Source organism: Gnatocerus cornutus, chromosome 5 (genome assembly GCF_029298725.1).
Source record: "Gnatocerus cornutus isolate USDA-ARS CGAHR chromosome 5, icGnaCorn1.1, whole genome shotgun sequence".
Classification (NCBI taxonomy): Eukaryota; Metazoa; Arthropoda; class Insecta; order Coleoptera; family Tenebrionidae; genus Gnatocerus; species Gnatocerus cornutus.
In genome coordinates this window covers 11079694-11098365 of record NC_142237.1, presented here as the reverse complement: position 1 = coordinate 11098365, position 18672 = coordinate 11079694, and the positions used below count along the sequence as shown (strand labels likewise).

Here is an 18672-nt window from a genome sequence, read left to right as displayed (position 1 = left end):
TTTAGGCCTGCGGATACGGAAAAATCGGAATTTTTATTGATTTATTTGTATTTGTGGTGTTAAGATGAAACCTGATGCGTCAAAAGTCCCCAACTTTTTTCAGCGAAAGAGGACGCACCACGCAAACGTCAAACAAAATTGACAAATGGTGACAGTGACAGTAGTTAAAAATGGCTAGTGTCGGTTTTAGGTGGTTAGATATCTTAGAAAAAGAGTTCGACAAAGCTTTTGTAGACTTGGACTTGGCAATAGGTGAGTCAGCGATGTGAGAAACAATTTCCGCGATTGTGATCGTACTATCATTTTTCAATAACCACACATGTTATCATGTTTTTTGTTTATTTATCGTTATTCCGTTTTAATTCTGTCGTAATTTTTAATGATTCGGTCAGTTTTCTCAAATCCGGACAGTGTGTGGTTGTCAGGTCATGAATTTTCTATGTCATTTCCTTCAGACTTGTTGCTATGAATTTTCCAATTTTCAGGTGAACTCGACTCTGAGGAGCCAGATGTTGTCTTCAACGTCCGCCAGAAACTCTGCAGTCTTAGCTCATGCTTTGCACAACTCACACACAAGGCACAAACGATTTTTCAGAATAGCGCGAAAATTGAGGTAAGTTTTGGTCTTAAAATCGCTTTATTTCTAGTACAAAATTCAAATCGTGACTTGTTGCCAATTGGCATCCGAATCGTCATCATTTTCAGGGGTCGTGGTTGGAACTTGTTCGCTCGTTTCTTCTTCACAATCAAAGTTGCTCCTAACGTCGATAATTCCGCGTAATTCCGGACACTTTGAATTATTCCTGGGGGTGTCTGGAGCCCCGAAGACTTCGCTGATGATGTCGTCTATCCGGTCGTTTCGGGCGCTACTTCTTGTTTCCTGGGTTGTTTCATTGATAACGTTGGAAAGCTGGCTCAATTGTTGCGTCAAATTCTGATTAACCGCGTCGATTTTGCTTCTGTTGAAATAATAGTAGAGGTAGACCGTATTTACTTTGGCTTCCATCCCGGCCATTACCCGGGAAATGTTTTTAAAATATTCACTGATGACTCCGGTGGAATTTTCCAGACGGATATTTTCAACCATTTCCTTGATTTCTCCTGCTGAATTCGTGAGAGAATCGCTTTGTTTAGAGAGCGCAGTAATTTTCTGTTCCATCACATTCAGGCCGTTCAATAATAACTAATAAGAAAAAAGTTTTGGTAAAACGGAACGGATAAATTTCATTGCTGTACTTACATTTACATTTTTCGGCGATAACGATCCATTTTCATCAGCCAGAGTGTCTTGGATTAAGGAAAATAGAGCGTTTAAGTGGTCAGTGACCTTCCGTATTTCTGTTTCTGATTTCGCATTTTCTTTGGAGATTTTCTCGTAGAGACTAACAACGTTTGTGTTGGTTTGGTACAAATTTCTAGTGATGTGCGTGTCGTGATTTTTGATCAGCGTCTCTAAATCTTTGATGTCCTTGAGCTCAATCGCAGTTTTTTTCTCGAATGTTTCAATGAGTTTCTCTAAAAGATCGCTGATTTTCGACTCGATCTGAGATTCATCCATTTGGAGCCTGTAGCAGCTATCCATGAACAGATTTTGGGCCGAAAACACCTTTTTGAAGTTGGCATCGATTTCTTCTTTTAGTTTTTCAAGTTGCGACTGATCTGAAGGATTTGTGTTAATTTCCATCAAGGGATGTAATCATATTTACCGGTTTGTGGTGACTCTTTGTTGGAAGTCTTCCCGATGAGTACCATGAGGGCTCTTATCCCGTTTTGCACTTCCGTTTTCGTGGAGTTTAATGTTGATTCCAGTCTATTGTGCTTGTTTTCCAGAAGGGTCCCAGTTTTCCAGTTTTCGGAGTTCATTTCGGCGACCTGAGGCAGTTAATAAAAATTGAAATAAACGCCCGAAATTGCGGAGGCAACAAGGAGATACTTTTCTGTTTCTTGACATAAATAAATTATCTACACTAAAATTATGTTTATTGCAATGTTTGTAGGGTTACTATTAATTTGAAATTGAAATTAACTTCCGGTTTTGGGACCTGCAGCGATTTAGAACACGCGATAAATCGGAAAAAATACATTGAAGGACATTTACATTTTCAATATTTTTCAGTCGGACCTGTGATTGTTATAGTTTGATGCTAAATTATTGAAATTTGTGGCAATTTCGACTGTGATCTGAAAAACACAAATGGTACGCCAATGCGAGATTTAAGAAACATCCTCATGGGGAATTCCTTTCTCCGCTGAAATCTCGTTTGCAATATAAAATTTCCATTTGCGTCTCGAAGTTTTCATTGCACAAAACGCAGTCACCATATAAATCTCCGGAAAATATGATTAAAATGAGCCTTTAGAGCGATCTTTATTGTCGGTAATTTATGGCCAAATTAATTCAACTAAAGTCTAAACCGTAGAAGTTGTGCTAAGACTTAATACGATTAGCTTGAAAGTTGGGATTCGATTGTAAAAGCCCTTTTCATATGCAACTTTTACTTCGTTTCCGCGTCAATAATTTTGCTGCAGGAAAACTGATTAGATTATCATTATCCTCGTAGAGATCGATTTTCCATCCTGCTGACTTTGAAAATTTAAGTGAATCACGTTAAAACAACTCAAGAGAAGCGTTACGCAAATTATTACATGGCCGAAACAGGTGATTAGAAAAGTTTTTTCGAGCTGACAAAATCTACGTATGTAGGCGACTTACTTTGACTGCATACTCATTAAGTTCCCTCTTTAGTTCGAGCTTTAGCCTTTCCAAAAATCGATCGGTTGCGTTAATAGCGTCCAATCCTATTCCTATCTTCTGCTCCAGGCTGTCAAAACCCCTCGTTGTATTTTCGTACAGGGTCTGTATAGCTTTGTTGGATTTGTCGTTGAAGCTTTTCATTAACAGCATTTGTTCTTTCAGTGAGATCTAAAAGGATAAATTCATTACTTTATTTTTATTTTTCGCACGAACCTCAAAGCTTTCGTTGGTGTTGTTTACAATATTTTGTTCCATGACGTTACATCCGGTTTTCAACTCATCCAAAGCGACGAGAGCGTCGGACAACTCAATTTCAATCTCTTCATTTCTCGTCGTGAAACTCTCATCCATTCGCTCTAATCGCGTCAACGTGGTCTCCACTTTACCCTAAAATTATTGTTTTCAACAAAACCACCAAAAACTCTGAAATCTTGCCTGAATCCTCCCAACGCTCGTTTCAAATTTCCGATCCATATAATTCAATCTATGACTTATACCTTCGTACACAGCATCGACCTTCTTTGCTAGATTCGTCGTCGCGATATCTTCTTTGAAGTTTCTCGTGCTGATGTTCTCTGAAATTTTATCTAAATTCAACATTACCAACGATTCCAGTCGAATGATTTTCGTATCGATTGACTCGAGTTTTCTTTGGTATTGTTCTAATTTCTCTTCGAGGGTCGCCGAGAGGTGCATGGAATAAATATTATCCAGGTTTCTTAATCGTTCTTCGATCGACACTAAAATCGACTGCAGGTCCTAAAATTACTAGATTTATGCGACGTGGCAAAAACGTGCTTTGAAACAAATTTTCAAACTCTCCGTTTCCTCGTCCATCATTTATTTATTAATTCAAGGTGAGTACAAAATTGGGGGATAAAACAACGTGATTTCGGTCCGCGCCTTTTCTTATGTTTACTCGCCGCGTTATTTGGCTTTTTGTTTCGGGGCAACTACATGTGAACGTTAACGAGTTGGATTTGCCTGAAGGGCGTTTGCTTAAATTGCGTCGGACAATTAAATTTCAGCGGCGGATTCAATGAGTCTTGTATTTATACGGGAAATTAGGCAAAACGGTTTTAAATAGCGGCAATTTACAAGCTCTTTCGTTTCGTTTACCCCTCAGGCTCGGAAAAATTGGCTAAGAACGCTTGTCAACAAATTTTGGACGAAATTTGCACCGGTCGATTTCGTTTTTAGTTTTGCGTGACAACTGCAAAATTGTGAAACTTTATGATTGAAATGGTAATTAAAAAAACTGTAGAAGACGCTGGGGGGGGGTAGTTTTTGCCCAGATATTTCAGAAATGATGAAAATTTTGAAAAACGAACAGTTTTTGACCAAAAAAAATCCAATTTTTTTTATTAAATTCGCAACTTTGAAAATTTTATTGCTATGGCGCTGAAATGTGGAATGTTTATTTTTTAAGCCGTTTCTTAAGTGTGTGAAATTTGCAAAGTTTTAAGGCAAACGATGCAAATTTTAGAAATTGATCTATTCAAATGGAATCAAAGAAACAATTTTTTTCATTAAATTTGTAACTTTGAAAATTTTAATACTATGGCGCTAAAAATTTGCAGAGTCTACTACTTTTAAGCTGTTTATTAACTGTGCCGAAATACAAAGTTATAAAGCAGACGATTTAAATTTTAGAAATTTATCTTTTTAAATCGAACAAAAAAAACCTACTTTTTTTATTAAATTTGTAACTTTGAAAATTTTAATGCTATGGCGATGAAATTTGCAGAGTTTACTATACTTTCAAGCTGTTTATTAACTGTGTCGAATTACAAAGTTATAAAGCAGATAATTCAAATTTTAGAAATTTATTTTGTCAAAATACACCAAAAAAAATCCAAATTTTTTTTATTAAATTCGTAACTTTGAAAATTTTAATGCTATGGCGATAAAACTTGCAGAGTGTACTACTTTTAGACTGTTTATTAATTAACTGTGCCAAGTTTCAAAGTTATAAAGCAGACGATTCAAATTTTAGAAATTTATTTTTTCAAATCAACCAAAAAAAAATCAAAATTTGTAACTTTGAAAATGTTAATGCTATGGCGATGAAATTTGCAGAGTTTACTACTTTTAAGCTGTTTATTAACTGTGCTGTATTAGAAAGTTATAAAGCAGACGAAAAAAGTCCAAATTTTTTATTAAATTCGCAACTTTGAAAATTTTAATAGTAAGGCGAGTGTTTATTTTTTTAAGCTATTTATTAAGAGTGCGAAATTGTAAAGTTTTAAAGCAAACGATTCAAATTTTCGAAATTTATCTTTTCAAATCGAACCAAAAAAATCAAATCAATTTTTTCATTAAATTCGTGCAAAATTCTGAAAAGTCGGAAACGAGGGAGTGTGAATCCGAGAATCCTAGAACCTGGAGAACTGAGCATCAAAGAATCGCAGAAATAGAAAAACTAAAATGAGAATTTAAAATTCATAACCCCAGGGCCTTCCTCCCACAAACTGCACATAAATTCCGTTGTTCGTTTCTAAAATTGGACAAATTGCACACGATCGATCTGGCCACTCGTAAAAATTGATTAAATCTCCGCTCCACTAACGTCTTGACCTGTTCATCTCGAATTTCGCCCATAATTTTGGGAGATATTTGCACACAAATTTACTGACTCGACAGTAATGAATCCCACGTTTATTCATCACTTGAGTTCTAAATTATTGGAGATAGTCTAGCACTAATGAAGATATAAGCTTACAAAGATCGGTGTATCCTTCGGGGAGGTTTGATATCAAATCCTGATAAAACTTCATTATTCCCGATGTCTACGGCGTATATTCATGGACGATTTATTTCCGAGAAGTCGGGGCTTAAGATGTTGCTGTGATACGAATGGAGGCGTAAAAGGAAATTATTGATACAAAAAAGGTTCAGTTTGTTTTAGCCACAGGGCGATATTTCAAAAGGTGAATTTTTTAAGGGCTAGAAGGACAATGAAACACGTTGTTTGGTACGGTCAGCAATGAGGATTTTCCGCTTAACGACTGCGACAATATACTTTGAGCAAAATCCCCATCACCAAGGGTTAAAACGTAATCGTCTCAACATTAGAATCCTCAAAGGCAGACCTTGCATTTTTCGCACTAAATGCTCCAAATACCCGAAATTGTTGTCCAGTTATTTCAGGCCGCTCAAGCTTTCAGATTCGTGGAGGAATTTTCTTTCTTTTCGACTCTAAAAACGGCGAAAATCGTTTAAATAACACGACAATGCTCCATTTATCATCGAATAGTGTCACTTCATTTGTGCGAACTTAAAATCCAACAAATCGTAAATCATCAGCCGATTCTATTCGTGTTGGACGAACTCAAATTGATGCTGCGAATGGGAATTGGTTGCTGCAGCAGGAAAATGGCAAATGTCAATACCGTGCATCCTATTATTAAAATGTCATTATTTGATATAAACGGAGATTCTCTTTATGTTTAATGTTTTGTTTTCAACAGGGGATGGTTTTATTTCCAAGACCATTGTTCGATTTTTATTTTCACTCGAAATTTTAGTGCGTTTATGGCTTTGTTTTACCTCTACACAACCATTTGAGGGCTTTGCGGGAAGGTTTCTGTAAACCATTTAAGACGTCAAAGCCATGAACGCACTATAATTTTAGTCTAGTATACAAAGTTCTTTATTGCGCTCCCGGAGAGTTTTCATGTTTAGTTAAACGCTGTGTTAAATTACAAATAGCTTCGACTTTTGCAAAGTATTGAATCTCTCGTAAAATGTATTTCGGTTCTTTTATAGTACGTTAATAAAATTCTTGCAAATTCTGAGCGATTAATATCGTGCAGCATGCATTCCGAAAATTCCCTTAAATTTTGCCCGAAACTGTTAAATACCTGTCGAAACACCGCTTGTTGAAAGTTCTTCACGACGTCGTTCTGTGTGGGCACTGCAACAATAGCGCACACGAAAAGATTGACGGCGATCACGAAAGACGTCCACATGACGGACGCTGAGGAACCTCTTATGAACTGTTGTGGTAGGTTGTTTGACCAAGTCTGACTGGTCCAACGGCGGCTTCTTGTTTAAAAACTGACCAAAGATGATGTTTACAATTCAATCAGGGAATTCGCGTTCCGTCAACACCACAAATAATTCACGGGTTTTTTATCTCAACGACGATGGCGTCAAAACTGGATTTCGAGACGGTGAAATACCATGTCTTCTCTATTTGTTTTTCCGTGATGATTGTAATGACGGTGTTATCGGAGAAGACAGTTTGCTTTTCTAATCTGAATAAATATAAATAGATGGCATCCCTGCGTTTACGATAGGAGACAGTTTTTATGGGGCTTCGGTGTGGTCGCCAAAGAGCTTTCAACTCTTCGGCGGGGAAATTTAATACGGCAAGGCTTAAAAATGTCTTTTTACGGACTGATTTTAATACAATAAAATACGAATTCTGTTAAATCAATACTTGTAAACATATACAGTATGTTCGTGCACCATTTTTGTAGTTCATTTTAGGCAAAACTAGAATTTACATGCTTTTGGGACGAACCAAAAATTTTAAATTTATTTTATGGTAAAATTACTTCAAAAATGTTCATTATTTGTGCCAAAGCACAAAATTTTAGGACATAGATTAGAGATTTTGGAAAATTTTATTTTAGGACGAACTAATTTTTTTTCATTAAAAATCATTAAAAAAATAAAATTTTGAATTCGAACTATCGAAGATCGATTTCTAAGCTAAAAAACGCGAGAAAAACGATTTTGAAAAGGATTTTTTTTATATTCGCCTTAACTCCGGAGATCGTTTTCCAAAATTTCTAAAATTGTTTTCGAACCTCCAAAATTTTAGCTCTCTGGCGACAACCGCAAATTTCAAACGCCGCTAAATCAATTATTTGTTGACGGACGAGAAAAATTTTTGATAGTTTTGGATTCAGCGCGAAATTCTGCGTAAAATGAACACAACACTTTAGTATTGCTTCATAAATAAGCGAGATTTCGACCGTGTCAGAATTAGAGACTGAAAAGCAGCTAACTTCCATACTGAAAAAAATAAAATTTCGAATTATTTTCTGAAACTAAGTTCGATTTTATAGCTAAAAAATCGCAAAAAAAAAAAGTGAGTGTAGTTCCAGTAGCAGCGGCCTCGTTGGAAATTAACGAGCGTTAAAAATGTGATGGATGTAAATTGTAAAGAAATTGGATTTACGAACTTGATGAATTACTTCAGACGTTTTAAGAGAAGTTTTTAATAGCCAGGATTGAAACTTTCGAAAAGGTTTTAGTTGCAGTCTTACAAACTCATTTTTAAATCGTCAGTGATGCTCCAAAGACGTGGCAAATTTCTATTCGCACGTTTATAAATCTTCAAACATAAAACATCGAATTAATTTTTAGAATCTGCGGATAAACACCGCTTATTGAACTTATTGGAGGCTAGATAAATCTTCGTTCCACATTCTCCGGAGAAAATCTCTCTCGAGTTCTGAGCGGAAGTTGTAAAAGCACGACAATCAAATTTCAATCTTTGTTTCAATTCGCTCTTTTTGTAAATAATTCCTATCACGAAACCAAGCATCTGCCGGTCCCCAAACATCAATTCCGTTTCCAAACTTGTGTTTTTATCATTACTGTTTAATGCGTTTGATATTTGACAACTCCAAGCGCAAGTACAAGCTCAGAGAGCAAAAAATATTTCCGGACGTTGGCGTACAATGTTTAACGTTACGTGAAGTTTAGCGTTTAATTTCCGGGTGAGTGTCGAGAAAGAAGTTTCCAATTGTTCCAATGATTCGATTTTATTGCGCCCGGATTTTCTTTTTATTGTGTTTTCATGACAATGAAAAATGAAGGGTTTGGCTGTCACGAAAATATTTCGGGACTTTTCCGTGATACTCATTAAAAACCGAAAAGTTTCCTTCTAAATCCACCTTAATTGGGAGCTGCCTGTCGAGAACCACTTCGCGACTTCATCAGTTCGAAAAAATTTATCATTAATGCAAGAAGTCTTGTTTCGCCATTAATAAATCCTTTCATCCTCGCTGCCAACAATACGCTCGTTTTGACTAGAACAAAACTGGCAGGAAGGAAGTTAATGAAATTTTAACAATGGCTGGAATATCGGTAACAGGCAACGATCGCATCCAGATACGAACATGTCGTTTAATGACGTTCATTCGAGCAGAGAAGATCACGAAATCTTCATTTTGAATAACCGCAATAATGTTATTGCAGGCCCTTATGGCGGTGGAAATTCAACGGAGAATTTCATTGCAATTAACCAGTTTTATTACCGGCTAAGTGACGCTATATTTTGCTGGGATGTGGTTACATAAAAATTATTAGTGCTCGTTTGCAAGCACTGTTAAACTGCAGATGATTTATGGGAATAAGTGCTAAAAAGTTGACTGACAATTAATGTTATCAACAGAGCTGCTAAAATGGATAAACTTCAGTATCCGGTCCTGTATGTTTGGAGTTGTCCTGTCTCTTCCAGCAGTCAGTATTATTGCCCATAAAATTACCATCAAAGTTATGAAGTGTCAAGATGCCTATTAACTCGCATTCGATTACCAGGATAGTCGGCGCTATGTAATCACAATTTAATTGGATACTACTTAACAACTCGAGTAAATTTGTTATAAGAACATAAAGTCAGATTTGATACCACCCCGAGAGTTTAAAGTGAATGCTCGCTGAAACAAACAGAGCTTATTTTCAGTGGTCATTCGATATTCTTCTAGATGCGATTAAAATAGAAAGATGAGGCGTACTGAGTTTACTTCATTTTGTTAACACTATAACAACACTTTGCTTTCACGATCATTAAATTTTCTTTTTACTACAAATAAATTTTCGTAAATAGGTATCTCGTCATGCAATACATGGTACAGGATTTTAGTTAACGACTTTTGGTGAACTGCTTTCTGGACACGATCGTAAACGGGTATAAAATATAACCAAAACGTGCAACGGCGACGCGTCGTTCATTTGAGATGCACATGATCCCAAAAATATTTCACCTCGGTAAAATTAATAATAGGGTGTTATTAACTTCTGAATAATCCAGAAATTCTTGTATTGGCACAGGCAAGGATTTATTTATTAGTATAAGCATTTTTATCTGCACTTCCTAACTGAAAAAATAAATTTTTATGTAAAAATAACTTGAACTATTGGTGCTCATTTCACGCAGAATTTCAAGTAGAATCCAAAACTGGGCGATATTTTTACGTCCGTCAATAAATAACCGAATTGAAAGCGTAATAGTAATTTCTTACAGATTACAGATCCGAATGGAGAATATTGAAAAAATTTTCTAAAATCCGTCTTTGTTGCTCAAAAATTTTGAGATTTGGGACAGATAGTCAATGGGTCTAAAATAGTAATCTCTCCAAATTTTATTGCCCTAATATGAAAACTTCCAAAATTACAGGTTCAATGAAAAAATATTGAAAATTCTTGGCTCGTTTTAAAAATGAAAATTTCTAAAATTCGTTAATGCTGCTCAAAAATTTTGAGATTTGGGAGAGACAGTGAATAGATCTAAAATAGAAATCTGTCCGAGTTTCATTGCTTTACTATGAAAAGTACGAACATTACAGGTTCAAATGGAAAATATTGGAAATTTCTTGTTCGTCTTCAAAATGAAAATTTCTAAAATCCGTCCATGTTGTTCAAAAAATTTGAAATTTAGTACAGACAATAAACTATGCAAAGATAGTAATGTCTCCAAATTTCATTGCCCTAGCATCAAAACTGCAAATATTACAGGGTTGATTGGAAAATATTGGAAATTTTTGCTTCGATTTTAAATGAAAATTTCTCAAATTCGTCCCTGTTGCTCAAAAATTTTGAGATTTTGAACAGACAGATATTAGGTCAAGAATAGTAATCTATACAATTTCTATGGCCCCAACACCAAAACTACCTAAATTGCAGGTCCGAATGTAAAGTTTGAAAATTTTTTGCTCGTTTTAAAAATTAAAATTTCTAAAATCCGTCCCTGTTGTTAGAAAAATTGAGATTTGGGACAGACTGTCAATAGATCAAAAATAGTAATCTCTCTCAATTTTATGGCTCTAACATCAAAACTACAAAAATTACAGCTCCGAAAGAAAAATATTCAAAGTTTTTGGTTCGTTTTAAAAATGAAAATTTCTAAAATTCGTCCCTTTTGTTCAAAAATGTTGGGATTTGGGGCAGACAATAAGCAAAGCAAAGATAGTAATCTCTCCAAATTTCATTGCCTCTACATCAAAACTACCCAAATTACATAGTCGAATGAGACACATTGGAAATTTTTATTCGATCCTGTTGTAAAAAAAAATTGGATTGTGGATAAAACCACACAATTAGAAAATCAATTTGAATTTCGGTTGCTATTTTACATGCTACCTCGTATATTAAATTTGTTCTTACGATGTATTGATTCGGACTAAAAATGGCAAATGATATGCAATGGGGCTGTGTTACATGTCAATCTTGCTTTAACAATTCAAAACGCCAAATAAAGAAATAATTGATTAAATTTAGTCCATTGTAAATTTGATAGATTCGTGATGGTAATGAATTAATTTTCTCATTGAGTTTGCTCAACTGTTTGCAGTTTTGATTTTACTACTTTTATGACAAATTATTTAATGTTTTATTAATTAATTATAACTTCAGTCTTTATTTCTGCTCGACGAGTGTCTAGAACGGACTTTTCAGTTCAATACCTACATTTGTTATTTATGAACGAATTTTAATAAAATTTTAAACCCAATTAACTGAAGAGGTAAAGATTGATTTGGCATTATTATTTTCGTCCAGATTATTGTGATTCTAAAGCGATTAGGGTAATAAAAGTAAGTAGAAGTATTAAGACAACCACTCGATCGTCCTATTAATTGAAGCCCAAAATGAATGTTCAAAGAAAATTAATTGGATCTAAACATACCCAAGCGCATTAACTCTCTGCATTTCATTAAATTTGCGTCTTTAGTGATAATGAGCTTAATATAAAAAGCTACAAGCTCGATTTATTGTACTGTTAAGCCTTGATCTACTTAATTAAAGCAGAATCTCAAATGTTTTGGTTTGTTTGCACAAATCCAATTTGCATATAAAATTAAACTCAGTTTTAAGATTGGTCTGCTGTCTTGTTTTTGTTTGTAACTAAGATTTATTATTGTAACACATTTAATCCATGCCCTTCACGTCGGACCTTGATCATAAAACAGACTTGAGTGGTCTCGAAATCAGGGGATTCTGTTTTATATCAGAGTTCGCATTTAAATACAGTTTTTTGCGTGAGAATTAAAAAAACATGGATAGTCCAGGGCCGAAGATCATAATCCAATTACCGAACAAAATATTTTTTCCGACAACAATAACGTATCAAATTGCCATTTCGCTCAGAGAGCGTGTTACATAACGCGTAGAAGAACGCATCTTGACATGTATTATTTACGAAAAATCCAAGCACGAACCTTTTTTTTATAATAAACGGCAAGCAACAAGCGTGAGCTTGAGAAGAAAGCAACAGATTTAACTCGATGTGATTCTTTTCAGGCAGAGCTCATCCACATGAGGGCCGAACTAGTGGAATCCAAAGCAAAACGCGAACTCCTAGAGCAAGAACTCCACAATTTACTCCTACAATTGCATTCGTCGCAGCTCTCGCAGTTGCCCGACAGTTTGGTCAATCGAAAACAAGACCCCACTTTCAAACCGGACGTCAATAACATCAAGAAAAAGCTCGAAGCAGAACTCCGACAAAGTCCTGTTCGTAACATAAGAAGTAAGTTCGCACTTTTCGTCTGCGGGCGCCGATTTGCTTCATAAAACATGCAATTTACAGTTGGCAAGACGGGACACGTGTTTAATCAAAAAATTTATTAAAGTTTTAACGCAGGATAGTTCTTATTTCACCGGCGCCGGTTAATAAAGTTATTGCAGAGTTTGTCGTTTTTTATGCATCGGCGATATTTCATTTTCGGTCGTAACTCATTTTGTTTGTGGCATTGATACAATCGCTGTGCACTTGTGCAATCGGGGAGAATGCTTTTGCAGTTGGAAAGTGGTTTTAGAGCGCCGCTGACTGCAAGATACTGCTTTTTGTGACACTTGACGCGTGAACATTAATTTTGTTTGCGTAGATTAGATTTGGGCCCTAACATCTAAACTACGTAAATTACAGGTCTGAATGAAAAATATTGGAACTTCTTAGGTCGTTTTAAAAATGAAAATTTCCAATATCCGTCCCTGTTAAAAATATATATTTGGGATTTGGGACAGACAGTCAATAGGTCTAAAATAGTAAACTCTCAAAATCTTATTGACCTTAACATGGAAACTGCCAAAATTACAGGTCCGAATGGAAAATATTACAAATTTTTACTTGTTTTTAAAAATACAAATTTCTAAAACCCGTTTCTATTGCTCAAAAATTTTGAGATTTGGGACAGACAGTCAATGGGTCTAAAATAGTAAACTCTTCAAATTTTATTGCCCTAACATAAAAACTGCCAAAATTACAAGTTCGAATAGAAAATATTGGAAATTTTTAGGTCGTTTTAAAAATGAAAATTTTCAAAATCCGTCCCTGTTGCTCAAAAATTTTGAAGTTTGGAACAGACAGTCAATAGGTCTAAAATTGTAATCTCTCCAAATTGGATTAACCTAACATGAAAACTGCCAAAATTACAGATCCGAATGGAAAATATTAGAAATTTTTAGCTCGTTTTAAAAATGAAAATTTCTAAAATCCGTCTCTGTTGTTCAAAAGATCTGAAATTTAGGACAGACAGTCAATAGGTTTAAAATAGGAATTTCTCTCTAAATTTCATTGCCTTCCTAAGAAAACTACGAATATTACAGGTACGATTGGTAAATATTTGTTGCTCAAGAATTTTGAAATTTGGGACAGATGGTCAATGGTGAACATTAATTTTGTTTCCGTAGATTAGATTTGGGAGCTAATTTTGTTAAAAGAGACTCTGATATTTTCACTCATGTTGGTAGGCCTGTCATTTGAAGTTTACTATGACATTATTGATGTTTCTGATAATAAAGTCACCGAATTTATCATCGATCCTTATAATATGATCCTGGATTCCACGGTTTTAAGCTCGGTTTCAATTTTCACCTTGCAAAATTAAGATTTATCGCCGGATCAGTAATCCAACATCTCAGCAACTCCTACAGGAGCACCGTCCAGTGCGTAAATTAGAATTATCCTCGGTGAATTTAATCCGTTTTGCGATTTCGCGTATTAATAATTTCCCACTTTTCCAGTAACTAAAGAGTCCGACGAGCTGAAATTCAGCACGACTTTAATGGAAAGTGCACAATGGCGCGTCGAAAATGAGCAATTACAGCTGGAGAACGCAGCATTGAGGAAATCCATCTTATCACTAAATAGCGAAGTTTATGGTGCCAAGCTTGCCGCCAAATACTTGGACAAAGAATTAGCTGGAAGAATACAGCAATTACAGCTTTTAGGTTCGAAGTTTGCGCGAAATTTCTTGTATTAAAGTTGATTGCAGGGAGGGAAATGAGAGGAGATGTTCGAGATAAACTTTGGAGACAACTGGAGTCGGAGATCTTATTGCAGCGGCACAAGACGGTGGTGCGGGCGTGTCGGAGGAACAGTATCCTGAATAATTCCGAAAAGAGTTGTCCGAAGCCTGAAATCGATCCGATCAACGAGAGGACTGAGCACTTTGGGGACATCCGGACGGTGGTGGTGAAACGGAGCCCCAGTCAGGGACTGGGGATCAGCATAACGGTACTCCCCAAACCAGCGTTATTCTCCCCCAATCTGATTTTTTTTTCAGGGTGGCAGAGAACACGGCGTCCCCATTTTAATCTCCGAGTTGGAGCCCAACGGCCCGGCAGCTCTCTCAGAGCAGCTTTACATCGGCGACGCCATTTTATCCGTGAATGACCGCGATTTGAGGCAAGCATGTCATCGGGAAGCAGTGGACATCCTCCAGAAGCAAACAGGCGACTGCACCCTACAAGTACAATACATAGCGGCCGATGACAGCGACACTTCTCTCGAAGAGGACGGGTACAACTTCAGGTCAGCCTCAATCAAACTCTCTCAATTTAGACCAGCCTTTTAAAATCCTAAAAAGTGAAAAAACATAGTAGTAGGATGAAACCTATTGGAAATGGAAGCAAATATAACAAAAATCAAAGGAAAAATAAATTACTGGCGATCTGAGTTTGGGAAGCGAAACGAGGTGAGTTTTAAGGGTAAAAAACGGTTTGGCGCGATTTCCGGCAAAACTACAAGTTCGATGGAAAAAGTTTAATGGCAAAGTTGAAGGTAATAACAAGATTTACAACTTTTGTTTTTACACTTTTTTCACATATTCTTAAAATTTATGCAAAAAAATCAAAGAACCGAATTTTTGGTTTTACATATATTTTTATCTTCTACAAAAAAATTATTTTTACGAAATTTGGTGAAAATTTATTTTTATGTCCCAAACATAGTACTGTTTTTTTTATATTTAAAATATTTGTTTTTTTCCCTTATTTTATTATTTTTAAAACACCCTAATTTTCAATCGAAAATTTTCCCGTCAAAATATTTGCTTTTTTTAAAAACTCGGTGTGTTTTTTTTCGTTGAAATCTCTACTTTCTGATGGTGTAAAAAAAGATATACATTATTACGGCAAATTTTCTCAAAAAATGCAAAAAACGAAAAATCGCGAATCCGATTTTTTTTATTATTATGGTTAACAGCTCGAGTTTATTAAAATTTGCACTTTAATTACTCGAAAAATGTAAGATTTTATGTTACATTGATAAACAAAAAAATTGTAAAATTGTGTTTGGTAAGTTTTCACCAACTTTCGTAAAAAAAAATTTAGAAGATAAAAATATAAAACCAAAAACTCGGTTATTTGAATTTTTTGCATAAATTGTGAGGTTATGTGAAAAAAGTGTAAAACAAAAGTTGTAGATCTTTTTATAACCTACAACTTTGCCGTTTAACTTTTTTTTATCGAACTTGTAGTTTTGTCGGAAATCGCGATAATCCGTTTTTTACCCTTAAAACTCACCCCCTTCCGCTTCCCGAACTCAGATCGCCCGTAATTTATTTTTCCTTTCATTTTTGTTATATGTATTTTCTTCTATTAACAATGGGTTTCATCCTACCACTATTTTCTTTGGTTTCAAAAATTATCGGCACTGGTCAAATTGTTATCTGTTCTTTGCAGGTTTTTCGACGGCGAAGTGTGTGATCTCAACAGTCATTCGAACTTAAACCCTTCGAACTCTCTAGACATGTTAAACACGCCGACAGCTCCCAGAACTCCCGAATCTAGTTCAGCGGCGAGTCGGTGAGTTACCATGACCAAAGATTCTGTGTTTTTTTTTTCGTACTGATTGCATGAAGGCAAATGTGGTTCCTACCTACGTAAATTCCAACGTTAGTTAAGCCGAAACTTTTATTTAATGTAGATGTGTTCAGAGTATTATACGAGTTAATTAAATTGTTTTTAGTTAGTTTTGTGTTTATATTTGCAATTTTTACCCACACGTCCTCGACCCGAGTCCTGGTCATCCAGTTTTTCTTCACGATGCAAAAGGATGCACGTCGAGAAATGATGAAGAAACTTGAGCTTGCCGCCGTCTTCTGGAGTCCCGGCATGACGTCCCTCACAGCTCAGTTCTGCACGGCTTCCGCATGCTTCCCCTCCCGTTCTTGTAATAATCTCAGGAATTTCAGGATAGTCTCAAGAACTAGCGCCCCCCACAGCCCCGAGGTCCCCCAGGTCCAGAAACTGATCGTTCTGGACGAAACGCCCGACAATATCTTCAACTACAATCTCAACACCAACGGAAACGTGGAAGTGTACAAAGCCACCTCAACGAAAGACATCAAAATCGCCGACGATTTAAACTGCAACACCAATGAAGAGATCAACAGCAACGAAGCGACCACGATGGTGCTTTTCGACAACACCACCAACAACGTCATCAAACTCGAGGATTTCAAGAAAGTCGATGTTATAGACGACGAGAATTTTAACTGTTCCACGAACTCGCTCAACTCGGAGAATTTTTCTTCGCCGATGCAGACCAGCGCGGATGTTTTCTTGGATTCGGAGTTGCTGTCGACGGATGTGGCGTCGAATGATTCGCAGTCGCCGAAGAACGTGCAGGATAACGCGTCGAAGCAGAGCTTCACGTATCAGGAGCCGGGGAAATTTGCATTGAAGCCGCTTTACACTTCGAACGAGTCGTTGTCGAATCCGAAGAGCGACCAGAGTCTGTTGAACTCCGGAGAGAGTTGCGGGAGTTCTCCGGTTCATAAAAACAACAACCGCGAGTATAAGAAGGTGCGGAAACACAAGAAAAAGTACTTTGGGGTGAAAACCCTCCAGAGTATTTTCAATAAACACGACGGATATTCTGACATCTCAAGCACGGCGTCGGAGTTTGGCGACGAGCTGGAAACCAATAAGTTAGACAATAAAACGGAGAAAGAAAAGGTTGTTAAGTACGATACGAGTCCGCAGTTTGAAGAGAACATCCACAACATCCTCTCGGACATATTCGTGAAGAACTTTGTCGCTGCTGAGAGCAACGTCTCCAGCATTTCGTTGAGTAAACCGATAGGAACGAAGAAGTACTTTAGTTTGCATGGACAGAATTTGAGGGTGGGCAAGGCGCTGCGACTTTGTCCCAACGAAGACTTCAGCGAGCAAGTGGAGAACGAGCAAAGAAAAGAGAAACTTCTAGCGAGATACGTTTATAACGCCAATTCGATAAATGCGGATGGAGTAGGGGACCCCGACTTTGGAACGCCTGTTTAGATTAGAAACTAGAGAATGTAGATGATCGTTCGTAAGATTTCTAAATATTCATATTCTAACACGCGACTCTAATAGTTTAACTTACAATTAGAGGAGTCCAGCGCTGGTTTTGGTCGCAGCATTTCCGTTACAGGATTGGGATGCGACCAGTTCGGCCCCGACAGTTTGCCCCCAATAATTCGTTCCTCACCAATTTGTCCCCGGCTTTTTTGTCCCCCGGTCAATTCGTCTCGGGCTCTTTCGTCCCCAATGCAATTTGCCCCCAGTTTTATTGGTCTCGGTGTGATCTTTGATAATAAAATTAAAGAATGTGATTTATATAACTTTACTTAAAATTGATATCTGTAACACAATTTATTTGCATGCGATGAAGACGCATTACAAATTAATAGAGTCTGACGAAGAATTAAATAATCATTATTATTGTTTGAAAAATATTCTAAATAATTTTTAATAAGCGAAAAAAAGGCTTTTTATGAACAAACATCTGCAAATGAATTTTTAACTTTTCACTCTGTCCGTCTCCGCCAAAATAAAAAATTACATAAAAGTAGTAAATCCGTAGTATATTAAGAAAAACATTTTAATGATCAGATGCAAAGAACGTTTAAAAAATAACTGAATGAGCGCATTAGTTTCCTGCAATACAGTAGAACCTCGATTATCCGTGCATTACAGAAAACACACAAATCGAAGACCAACTACTTCGTACTTTTGCTTGCAATGTTAGAAAACTTAAAACGATTGGTAACGATTGGTGTATTAAATGAAATTTAAGTCAGTGCAGAGAGCAAAAACTAAATTATGAGTTAAAATTTTTGTCTTTGAATAGTAATGTTCCCATACTTTAAAAAATGCTTAAAATAAATTCTTTGCAATAAAAACCTTCATAATTCAGAAAACTAAAAACTCAAGTGGCAAAGAAAATTTTGGGACCAAAAAAGAAATAAATGAAAGTACTACATTTTTTACTAGAAAATAGTTGCCTTTATGTAATGTCTGATAAGAGTTGAGTTTTATTTCGTTCAATTTTTAAAATTGTTATTGTTAAGATGTTGATACGTTTTGTTAAGGTTTTTAGATATTTTGAATTAAAAAAACGTTCCAAATAA

General features: G+C 36.1%; 2 protein-coding genes across 2 annotated transcripts; one reads left to right on the top strand and one right to left on the bottom strand.

Annotated features, from left to right (window-relative positions):
- Positions 1–87: 87 nt before the first annotated feature.
- LOC148174437 (uncharacterized) lies at positions 88–18539 on the top strand. Its single transcript, XM_088037510.1, has 8 exons — positions 88–252; positions 486–613; positions 12293–12521; positions 14018–14224; positions 14269–14510; positions 14560–14807; positions 15959–16081; positions 16471–18539. The coding sequence occupies exons 1-8, from the start codon at positions 171–173 to the stop codon at positions 17558–17560; spliced, it is 2349 nt and encodes a 782-aa protein (XP_087893636.1). The 5' UTR covers positions 88–170; the 3' UTR covers positions 17561–18539.
- Positions 622–6828, bottom strand: LOC148174438 (uncharacterized). The gene is made up of 7 exons (XM_088037511.1): positions 6619–6828; positions 3191–3514; positions 2969–3142; positions 2714–2923; positions 1707–1872; positions 1241–1659; positions 622–1183 (listed from the first exon to the last, which is right to left on the bottom strand). The coding sequence occupies exons 1-7, from the start codon at positions 6724–6726 to the stop codon at positions 656–658; spliced, it is 1929 nt and encodes a 642-aa protein (XP_087893637.1). The 5' UTR covers positions 6727–6828; the 3' UTR covers positions 622–655.
- Positions 18540–18672: the final 133 nt, after the last annotated feature.